Below are 12088 nucleotides of genomic sequence, written 5' to 3'. Positions count from 1 at the left end.
GTAACAGACAGATATTTGGCAACAGCTAGTTAGTTATTCTTCCAGCAAGATTTCTTTTAGATAAACAGTCCCAGAAAGGCAATGTAGGATGATGGAAAGTATTTATGTTTTAGAGTCTGCAGCTTAATGCTAAACCTAATCTTCTGAGCCATATGAACTTGGGAAATATTTTGTGACTTACTTTATTCTTCTGAAAAATGAATTTCTTTCAAATCATTTATTGAGCACCTAATATAAAGAAAATGTTATGTTGTATTATTCTCATAGTAACGTTATGAGCTAGAAATTACTTTCCACATGGTTTTTCCATTTCTTCTGTGTCTCCTGTGTTATTTTCAGAAATAAATTAGATAATTATAAAAAGTGTCAACAAGTTCTCCTCCTCTTTCCCTTTCCCGGGAATTTTGGAAAAATGCAGACAGTAAAATAGAAAAGACACTGTTTGTTGTCTCTTTTCTTTGGATCCGTAGAGGTACCAGAACAAAAGAGATGGGAATAGAGGTAAACTTAGTACATTTCATAGGATTTAGATGTAATGGAAATGTCCAGACCCCCTGCAGGCTTTTAGCCACAAGATTGCATCACCTATCATAAAACTCTAAAGCCATGTTTTTGTACTGAGTTCACATTTACAGTATTAATAATGCCCCCAGCACAAGTCATTTCCAGGGAATTAAGTCCTTGCAGTCAGTGGGTTAAATCCCTATGAAATAACCTGCAGGTGACCCAGTTGCATTGACCTCAAGTATAGAATTTCAGATCAATAGCTGCAGTACTTGGATTCTGAAATATAAAACAATCGCTAGTGTTTTTGTTACCCCAATGGGTGTTATCAGACAGGGAATCACTATGGCAATTGTTGGTTCTTATCATATTAATGCTTGTTTTTGGTCCAAAAAGAAACTACTTAAAAAAGTAAATGCCTTCTGTTCCCTCTTCTTGGAATATGTAATGATGACTTTCAAACATATAATAAAAATTAACAGTATTTCAAATAGCACAAATGATCATTAATTGCTTGTACATGAAAAAAACATTTCTTCTTCAGAAGCAAAGCACTCCAGTTGGATGTAAAATTCCTTTTGGTCTATTCACCTTTTCACTCTGTCATGAAAGGGTAACAGCAGATCTCTCAATTTGGGGCCAAACAGAAATCTTAAGTCTTCACAAACTGGGCTTGGGGGTAGTGAGACAGTAAAGGAAAATAACGTTATAGCTCCATGAACCATGACGGTGACTGGCATGGTGTTTTGCTAGTGGCTAACTGGAGACCAGACATCACTTCAAGCATTTACACCAACAGAGGGAATAATTTTGATGCAGGGAACTGGTTACCCATGTGATGAAGAAGCTGAGAGCCAAATAAGGAAGCCTGAAGTCACCAAGAAACCAGCCACTGCAGGAAGGAAGCCACTACCAGGCTGGAGGGACAAAGGGAGGAGGGTCCACATCACCAGGTGGAAGACGCAACCAGAGTGGGCTGAAGACATGGAGGGGATGGATCCTCAGGTAGAGAAGCTATCTGAGGCAGATGGGTGGGCAAGGGAGAGGGCGTGGAGGATAAACTAAAAAACTGGTTGGTCTTTTCCTTCCCCCTCCCTCTGCCATCTATCACCAGAGACTCCCACTGACTGTAGCAGCAGGAAGCCAGCCCTCAAGAGCACCTCTGCAATACAGCTGGCTAGGGTCAACCCTCCACAGGTACAGAGCAAAGAAGTGATGGATGAAGACGGTCAAAGAAGCCCAGAGCCAGCCTCTATGGACATCTCCCCTGCAGACAGACCTCACCTGGCTGGTTCCTTTTCATAAAAAGCAAAGAATCCATGGGCAGGTCTGCTGAGCTTCTCATGGTATAGATTTTTTTTTTTTTTCTTTTAACATCTTTATTGAAGTATAATTGCCTTACAATGGTGTGTTAGCTTCTGCTTTATAACAAAGTGAATCAGTTATACATATACAATATGTTCCCATTTCTCTTCCCTCTTGCATCTCCCTCCCTCCCACCCTCCCTCATGGTATAGATTTTACAAGAGGCAGCGAGAGCTATGATAAAGCCCAGCACTTCTCTGGGACTGGATATGGATGTCCTTATATTTTGGAAAAGCTTTTTTACTCAGTTAGTGCACCGTGGAGTAAAAGTGCCTCCTCTGGTATGGTTTTGCCATTTCCAAGGAACTATGTGGCCATTCTGCCATTGCTTAAGGATATTTAAACATGAACTACAACCTCAAGCTGAGTTAAGAATTCAAGAACGAATGTCAAGGTTATGTCAAAAATGCATGGATTAGCAAACTTATGTCCCTTGCCAACATCGTATTTCTCAGCCATATTAGCCTCTTGGTTCGTCCCTCCATTTGACATATTAAAAATACTAAGTCCTACATGAGTTAGGTAAGGCAAGCTTGCTGAGGGTGATTCCCTTGCCTTGAGCAATGAAGGAAAAACTCCCGTCTCTTTGCTTCTAGATTACTTTCTCAAACGAAGCTCATCTGGAGAAACACTGTTAGCATTTGTTCAGTATCTTACATCTTTAAAGGACTTTCTAAAGCACTATCTCATTCATTTTCTCCATAGCCTATTCGATAGGTGTTGGGAAAAAAATCCTCGCAATAGCCATCAGTCACAATAGCACGCTGCCTACCTCAATTCTGCTTTGTTAAGTTCTGACCACGCCAGTAATTCTGAAATTCTGTCCGGTCTGGAGTCAAGTCTAGGATAGTCCAGAGATGGTCCTCCTCTTTATGGAAATTCAAAGGACACAACCTCACCTGGGTTTGAGGGCCTGCTTCCCACATCTCTTAGGCTAAGGGAATGGCTTGCCTAAGATCTTCAGAATCAGGTTAACTAAAGGAAGCTTAAACGATGGGTATCCTACCTCATAGCCCTCAAATCAGCACGTGCACAAGTATATTTCCAAATGAGACAATTCTCACTTAAAAGTATGGCGACCACAATGTGAAATTTGTATGACTTCTTTAAATATACATCATCAGAAATATGTACCCAAATGCAAAAGCCCCCAATGTCTTACCAGAAGACTGTCTTCGCATTATGAGTGATCTGCCGTGCTTGAGTGTTCCAAGACGGAATATCAGAATAAACTGTCATGGAAATGCATGCTTGTTTATTTTTTCTTTATTCCTCCTTTTAAAAAGAAGTTAAGAGAGCCTGGGAACTATAAAATACTGTTCTTCTTGAGAAGCAGAGGGCTCATGAAATAAAAACTCTGACAGGGGATATGAGCTCCAGCCTCGCTTCAAAACCCATGTTTAAAGCACTGCTACTCTATTCAACAACAACAACATCTGAAATTGTGAGCAGGCAGCAAGAGAAAGACCTTGGGAGAATAAGCTCTGCTTTATTCCTCTTGATATCATTTTGCCAGAGCTTTAAACAAGCGTGAAGACTTTTGTGAAATGAAAAACAGAATAAAAGGGCATATTGAGGGGCTGTTTCCAACAGGCTCCCCATATCCCGCTCCCCCTACTGGGAACACTGTACACACAGCCATCCAAGATCAGACCTCCTAAGTAGAGCATTTTTTTTTTCTTGGAGATTATTCTCATTTGGACTTTAATTAAGCTCCTGCCAGGCTTGCAAGCTTTTTAATTTTACCTTTCTTTCTTCTTTCTTTTTCCTCCTTGAATCAGCTTGCTTGCCAGGAAACTTTTTCCAAGCTGTCACAATCATAGTAAGTACACCCTAAGATGTTAAATTTAGAGATGTACTACTAATCGTTGCTGCTCCGAGAATCAATAGCAGAAGTTTCCTTGCATTTGGAAAGATTTTCATTCATTCATTCATTCATTCGTTTTTACGTGTGTGTGTGTGTGTGTGTGCGTGCGTGTGTGTGTGTTATGAATGAGAAAATAATAGAAAGGAAGTTGCAGGGAGTATACAATGACTATTGGCTAGTCAGTGATACAACTCAACCTCCCATAAAGCCACCAGTTTAACAGAAGAAACTTTCCATTACTTAATTTAATATTCACACTGTTTGCAAGCAAATTGTAGCCAACTCTTTACTAGTGTTGGTGGGTGTAGGGTGAGCGAGCCTTGAGAAGGTGATGCCTCAGCTGATGATTTAACACCTCTTTAATGAAATGTAATATTTAATTCACTTCGGTTCTTTTTCAAAATCCCCTTGAACTCAGTTAAACTCATTGTGATTCTGAAAGTATAAAGGTAGGGGCTAGGGAGGCGGAAGGTGACCCTTGTAAAGCAGATTGCATGAGAAGCTATTTTCATTTGAGGAGGCTTAGTTGAAAATTGGCCACCCTAAACAGGATGCCGCCTTCTTTTTTTTTTTTCTTAATTTTTAAAAATACTTAGATAATATCACAGAAATAAGAGTAAGCCATCAAAACCACCAAAACTAAAATGAAAGCTGTGGAGCACTGGGGATATTATCATCTCCATGACTGCTATTATCGCCATTCTTATTATTTACTTAATAGTAATTCCACACCGCCAGGTTATTGCACCAACCGCTCCTGTCTGTAAGGTACTTACTGATCGCCTCCACAAACCGCTCAAAGAAGCTGTAAGGGAAGAGCGGCTCAGGCAGCTCCCGGAAAAACATCTTCAGTGCTCCGGTGACAACGTGGATGTCCTCCCACTGGCTGTCGTCCAAATTCAGCTTCTCTTCTGGGAAAACACGAGGAGAAATGGAACAACTGGTTTTAATGAAACAATTACAAGACACTAATTATTATGTTAATGTTTGCCTACTATCATCAGCAACCGTTAACAGCCTTCTGCACCTAGAGGTTTGGTGCTGTGCATGTTTTTTTTTTTTTTTTTTCCTTTTTTCCGTAGGACGGGAACATTTTCAATGGAATACCATCTGTAGGAGTGCAGCTAACAAAAAACAAGAGACACAAAGAGACAGTGCCATTGACACAGTATGTCAGATACATTTATTCCCATAATGCATCAGTATGAAAATTAGCATCACAGCTCAACATGATTCAAAGCTATTTGGTTTTGAGGCCGAGGGGCTAAGAGTTGCCAATGATGGCCGGCTCAAGGGACCAGCCTAAAGGCCTTGCTGAGCCAACAGGAGACATATGCTAAACATGGCAATAGAAAATGAGTTATTGCTTTACATGTGTTAGCCTTGCTATGTACAAGGGAATAATGGGTAACACTTTTTTCCTTTTTTCACTGAATATAAAGTCAGCAAGGAATAGAATAGTGAGTGAGAAAGGATATTAATTCCTTCTTACTGCTTCAAAAATATCTTTTTTTAGTTTTCATCTCAGCAAGGAAAATGTGCCCAGCAACAATATTAGACAGACCCCTGTTGGCCTACGTAGGCTATGCAAAGCTGTCAAAAATGATAACACACTAAAGACAAACCACAAGTGCTTACCAACTCCTCTTAGAAATAACGGAGATGTTTGCTTGGGAAGCTTGAGTGAGTTGAGACATTTAAATATTAAAGAAAATAAAGGCCACAATGAAGTTCTTAGAAGAAATAAAGAGTCGCTGGGCAATTATTTCCTTCCTTTTAGTCTTCAGTATGAAAGTCTGGAATCATTCTCACCCAAAAAGTGGATGTAATAGGGTCTGAAAGTGACATCTTTACATACAACTAAAAGGAAGCAGGCATAAAAGCATTGCTGCTGACCCACAGCGTTTGTCTTTCTGAACGTACAACACAGAAGAGATTTTGGATTCTGGGCTTAATGAAAACTAAAGCTAATCATTTTGGACAACCTGGGGGTTAATGGGAAAGCAGAGTATCCTGGCAAGAACTTAATAGGTATTTGGTCAACTAGAATTGTGTTTCCTTACCGATGTCTGAAGCTCATATTCAGATGCTTGCTTGTGTCAGTTTTATGAATGCAGAGGAGAATTTACACCAAAAATGTAAGAAAAGCTGAGAATTGTCACTATAGGGAATCTCTGCATGGGCTCTTCTGCTAATAGTGTTCATGTCCTTTTAAAAATATTAGCCGAAATCTTTATCAGATCTTTTTTTCTAAATGGACTATTACTTCCAGGGCTAGTAAGTTATGTGCCTGCTCAATTGGCTGTTTGCAAAGAGAAGGAATGAAGGTGAATCTGTTTATTTCAGACGGGCTATTTTCTTCTCCCCTTTCAGCCTTCATTCCTACCTCAGTCATAACACAATAATTTGATCCACAACAAAATCAGCAGAGGAGACCTTCTTTCTGCCCTGCAATCATTTTTGATTGATTGTATTTCAACAATTAGTCTTTTATTTGGCTACACACTATTGAAATAGGACGACAGCATCTTAGCAGGCCAGCTTTAAACAGTCAACTGCTAACAATAGCATCAAAAAGGGAGACCTGATGGGGTTTACTGTCACTTTAAAGAACGGGGTTTTCACGTTGTTGAAATCTGTCAGATATTTTGAAATGTCCCTCTCACTATGGTGCCACACCCCCTGCGTGCCCTTATAATAAAATTGGTTTTACTCCTGATTAAATCATTTTCTCCCTACCCACTACCATACTTCTCATAATGGACCTGTGCGTTCTACAGCTGGTGTTCTTCCCATGGTACCAATTCTTACTTTATCTTTTAAGCACTTTGCTGCTAAGATCTCATGCAGAGTGCTTATGTTTTGTTAAGAGCTTCATTCTTAGAGAAATAGCTTAACACATGTTCTAAAAATGTTGTACAACTTATTGCTTAAAGCACATTTAGAAAATGTATAAGTACGGTAGCTTTGGCACTGAACTTTAAGTGGAAACCTAAATAAACACATACACACACACAACACACACACATGTTCACACACACAACTATCTCTACCAAAAATTTATCACAAAAGTCCAATACAAAATGTCATTTTGGTGCATAGGTTTAAGATCGCCAAATGAAAGTGTTCAGCAGGTATAAAAAGAGAATGATTTTATCTTGAACAAGAAAACAGTAAGAACAAATAATTGCTTAACCAAAGGCAGATGCCAGTGATGTCTGTCACCTCCACACAAACATCAGTTAATTCAACTGACTGTGAAAATGAAATATTTTAATATACATAAAAAAGATAATTTACCAGCCAATAAATACCATTTGATTATATCCACTCAAAATGCCATATATCAACTTGTGTTACTTAAACTAGCATTCCTACTATGTAGTCTTCACTTTAAAAAGATAATTTGTAGCCCCTCAACAAGTAGCTTCAACAAATAATATGGCAAGTGGTTGGAAAGAGTCTTTTGCTATATAATACCTAATTTTTATATTAAGATTTTTTGTGAACAACCAAGTTTAAGATTCCTTGTAAACCAGACGACTTTAAGGCATATTTTTCAAGGCCACTGTGACTTATTTAAACATGCAGTTGTGTCCATATTTGCACACCTTCTCATGAATCCAATCAGTTCTGAAGATGAAGTGAAGATGATGAAGTGATACCTGTCTCCGCGTTAACAGGTATCATTATGAACATATTTGTATTACCTGATAGGCATTTTCTAACTACTCTGTTGGCAGTGATGATGTCTTCTGCTTCCCCTCTTTTCAACAGAGCAGGATTTGTCAATAGTGAAGCACTGTTGACATCTGGGGCTGAGGAATGCTTTGTTACAGGGTCTGTCCTGTGCATTCTAGGATATCTAGTAGCATCCCCGGCCTCAGCCCACTGGATGCCAGTAGCACTTCCCGGTGCTGCTGATGAAAAATACCTCCAGATATTGCCAAATATCTCCTGGCAGTGCAAAGTTATCCCCAGGTGAGAACCACAACAGTGGAGCCTGTAAGAGTCTATAAAAGTTACTCAATAAATATCGATTTATGAAGTTTACCTTAGGTGGGCAGAGAAATAGAAAACTAGATATGTGAATATTGAGATTTCTTTAATATGAACCTAAGAGGTGGTAATTATTATTGACAAAATAAAAACCTTTTACAGAACAAAATTCAAAATTCATATGACTATATTTCAGGAAGCTTTGCAACAGGAAGAATAACCAACAGTTATTCAGTGCTTATACCATACTAGGGACTATGCTATGCACTTTCCATTTATTATCTAATATAATTTTTTTTTCAATAAGACAATGAGGTACATGCTATTGTTATTATCACCTTATTTTATAGATAGGGAAAATGAGGCATGGGTAGATTAAGTAACTTTTCCATGGCTGACAAGTGATAAACCCAGGCTAAGGAGCCAGTAAGCCTCCCCTCAAAACCACTATGGTCAGACTAATCTTGGCTGGAAGAAGCTGAAAGGATAAAGGCAAATAAATAGCAATTGCCAGTGGTAGCAGATTGAGTATTACTTCAAAGATAGTGATTTTTATATTTTATCCCTAAACATCTTACTTGAGGCTATGCTTTTACCTGTAAACTTACTCTGATCTTTCATAATTACTCATTTATAGAAGGAACAGATTCTTATATAAACAGATATAAAGCAAACTGGCAATAAAAAGAAACTGCATTAGGAATGGGACAGAAGATGTAGCAAATTGTTATGTGGTGATGGAGTGAAGAGGAAATATGATAGGGTGAGAAAGAGATTATACAAAACACCAGGTCTGGATTTACCACTAATTCATTGTATATCTATTTATTTATTTGTGAAATGAAGATATTCAGAAGGATAGTTGTTGGTATCAAATGAGAAAATGTGATTTTGAAAAACTGAAAAACATTTGGAGAGAAAAAAAAAAAATATATATATATATATATATATATCCAAGACACCATCATGATGAGGAAAGTGAATAAAGGCCAAAAAGACAAAATACATTAGGGATTAAAGCAATGGAAATACTGAGCAAACATCATAAACCATAAACCATCCTGGTTGTTTTAGAGGATTTACCTCAGTGTGATGCAATCTGTCATATGAGCTCAACAAAAACTTTACATGCTGGAGTTCAATACTGGGAAGAAGTCTGGTTGAATCAAGATATCTCACAATCATCATGCTGATAATCTGTGCTGGTTTCTCCTGGCCCTCTACTTAGGCTACTGTAAATTCATTTTGGTCATGGCTTTTTGCTTAAAGCATTTAAACAGAATTGAAGATAGGTTAACCTCCAGAATCCAAAGTCACTATGTGACCTTTATGATATCACAAAAAATATATTTAAATATTGTATCCAAGCATTCAAGTCCATCTTGAAATGTCCTTCCTTGAAGGGACTTCTGTGTATTTTATTTTTTTAAATAAAAACTTACCTATATCCAGCTAAAAACTATTATATTTGAAATTAAAAATTTTTGACAATAGCTATTAGGAATAATCTTTTTTAAAAAGGAGAGCTGAAGGATGGACCTTTTGATAGCCACAGTAGGTCATGGTAATTTCCATGGAAAAAGGCACATTTAAATATCACTAATAGCTTAATCACCACTTTCCTCTTGTATTATATATTGCTCTATAGACTGGTGTAACCAGAAGTTGCAATATCAAGACTGACTTTAACTAAACTCACTGTGTTAACCTAGTATTGGTTGAAATGCAGCTGCAGATAAACTTAGACTATCCAGAACAGAATAGTTATATAAGAATAAAGAGGCACTTCTCTGTGTATTGAAAAACAAGTACATTTTTACCTTGTAGTTTTTAAAGCCCTTTACTAACTTTTATTTTACTGTTGTAATAAAAAAATAAAGAGGAAAAGACAGCCCAACTTTCGCAGGATATGGAGAGAATAGCTCTGATTTCATTAATATAGTGACAAGAACCTATTACATCATGAAACTCTCATGAAGGATGTGGTATCTGCTTCCAGCGCAGATGACCATTTGGAAACCTTATCTGAAAGCCCTGCTGGGTACATGAAAGTCACATCAGGAATGAAAGAGATGCCAGAGAGACTATTGATCCAAAAAATAATAATATGTTTGTCCATAAAATCAAACTGGTAGATCTAAAAGTGGATAAAACATACTGTTTATCTATAAGGATATAGCTGATTTTGAGGTTAGCATTTAAAGGAGTGGATCAGAAGGAAGTTGGTTGAATCATTTGACTAGCTCAACCTTTCCCATTGTGTTGGCTCCTTAAAGTGACAGTTCAATTTGATTTCTGGTGGATTAGAGAGGTTCCAAATTCTCAAACACGGTGATATTAACCCCGTGCCAAAACCATCCTCTTTCCACGTTGCACTCGCTAAAGCCCCTCCTATAACACCTTGGGTACAACATGAGACTTCAGTGAGGACAATATCTTTGAAAACTAGGCTGGTTGACCAGTTAGTCTGTTTGTTCACTTAGTTTTTATAAAGCAAATATAGATTGAATGGAGACTACATACCAGGAACTGTATTTTGTGCCTTTCAAAGCTACAGCTGTTGAGGCTGCTTTATATTCCTCAAAGGAGAGGGCTTTACCAGTGCTCAGAAATACTACTCAGGTGAAAATAAATTAGGTTCTAGGCATATTACATCTTATTTCTGTCCCCTAGAATAATACTCTTTTGACCTTAATGACAAGCAGGGACAAATTCACCCCCCAAATGTGCTTTATGTTCCTTATGGGTTGAATTGTGTCCCCCCACCCCCGTGAATAACTTGTAGTCTCAACCCCCTGTACCCCACCATGTCACTGTATTTGGAGATAGAGCCTTTAAAGAGGTAATTAAGGTAAAATGAGGTGATATGGATGGCCTTATTCCAATATGACTGGTGTCTTTATAAGAAGAGGAGATTAGGACACAGACATGCACAGAAGGAAGACCACGTGAAGACACAGGAAGAAGACACTCATCCATAAGCTAAGGAGAGAGGCCTCAGAAGAAAGCAACCTTGCCAACACCTTGATCCTGGTCTTCTAGCCTCTGGAACAGAGAGGAAATACATTTCTGTTGTTCAATCCCCCACACCCCCATCTCCCCTAGTCTGTGACACTTTGTTATGGCAGCCCTAGAAAATGAATACGATGCCCAAAGATCCTGTGCAGAGAAAGATGTCATGTTCCTAGATCATATCTAGACATTTTCTCAACACATGGGCTACGCCACACTTATGAAATATTATAGACAACAGAAAGAGCTGTTTAGGTAATTCAAATTAAATAAAAATAATTATCTAGATTCCGAGAAAGGGTTTGAAGGTGGAATAAGTTGAATAATTGCTTGCCTATTCAAGATCAACCTATTTCTAATTACTTGCTCTATAAACATGCAGGATACTCTTTAGCATGGCTCCCAGACAAAGAATAAAATCATGATTGCTATTTTCTTACTCACTCTTTTTTCCAGCTACTACTTCAAGAGTAGAAATATTTCATGGCTGCTATAGCCCAAGACATGAAATACTAGGGAACATTTAAAATGTTCTCAGGAAAACTCAATGCAAGCCAAATCAACCCTCTATGGCCATGGTATCTATCAAAGAAGGAGGAAAGTGGTTTTAAATATGAAACTTCATATTCCAAAACCAAAGAGATGTATTCCTTACAATTTATCACAGTAATCTCCAGGAAGCTATTAGGATGCTTACATTTGAAAATGGTTACTTTACTGTAAGAGGAGATGGTTTGACCTATGCAGAGAATGGGCACTTTTGCCACCTGGTCTACCAAATCCAGTTTTGTGTGGCCCCCTTGCAGTAGGAAAGAGGGAGGAACCAAGAAAATAAGCAGAAATGCTCTAAAATACTAAAACCTTATTCATAAAAGCTTTTATTTCTTAAATCCACTGGGATATTTTGGCATGCCATGTTAGCTTGCTTTCTATGGACTTCATGCTGTGCATATTTCTTTGGAAATCACTTAAGAAGCCCAAGGCATGCAAATAATGTCAGAGGCTAATATGAAATATCGTTCGTTACTCTCTTTGAAGGTGGTGAAGCAGCCTTCTACTATATCCAATACAGGAACTGAGTCAGGAATGAGTATGTCTTATTTTTATTTTTCCTCAGATTTCATCTGAATGTAAATAATAACATAATAAATAGGTACAACTGAAATTTGTGAAGCAAGCACCACAGATGGAAAGTATAACAAATGTGTCATTGCTTTGTGCATTTTTAATTTATAACGGCATAACATAAAACATCTCCCCATCATCATAACTCCATGTATAATGCCAGCTTATAAAATGATGTTACTGACATTATGCTTCTCTCCAGGCTTCTAGGTTTTT

At 37.9% G+C, this 12088-nt stretch overlaps 1 protein-coding gene across 3 annotated transcripts in view; it reads right to left on the bottom strand.

Annotated features, from left to right (window-relative positions):
• Positions 1-12088, bottom strand: part of ARHGAP15 (Rho GTPase activating protein 15) — a 618973-nt gene that overhangs the window by 124982 nt on the left and 481903 nt on the right. For all 3 annotated transcript variants that reach the window (XM_082465102.1, XM_082465104.1, XM_082465103.1), the window contains one exon: positions 4513-4647. In XM_082465102.1, coding sequence (XP_082321228.1) covers positions 4513-4647 — 135 coding nt within the window. The remainder of the gene's footprint in view (positions 1-4512; positions 4648-12088) is intronic.

The sequence above is a fragment of the Balaenoptera physalus genome (genome assembly GCF_965194825.1).
Source record: "Balaenoptera physalus genome assembly, chromosome: 6".
NCBI classification, from domain to species: Eukaryota; Metazoa; Chordata; class Mammalia; order Artiodactyla; family Balaenopteridae; genus Balaenoptera; species Balaenoptera physalus.
This window is presented reverse-complemented; position numbering and strand designations above follow the sequence as displayed.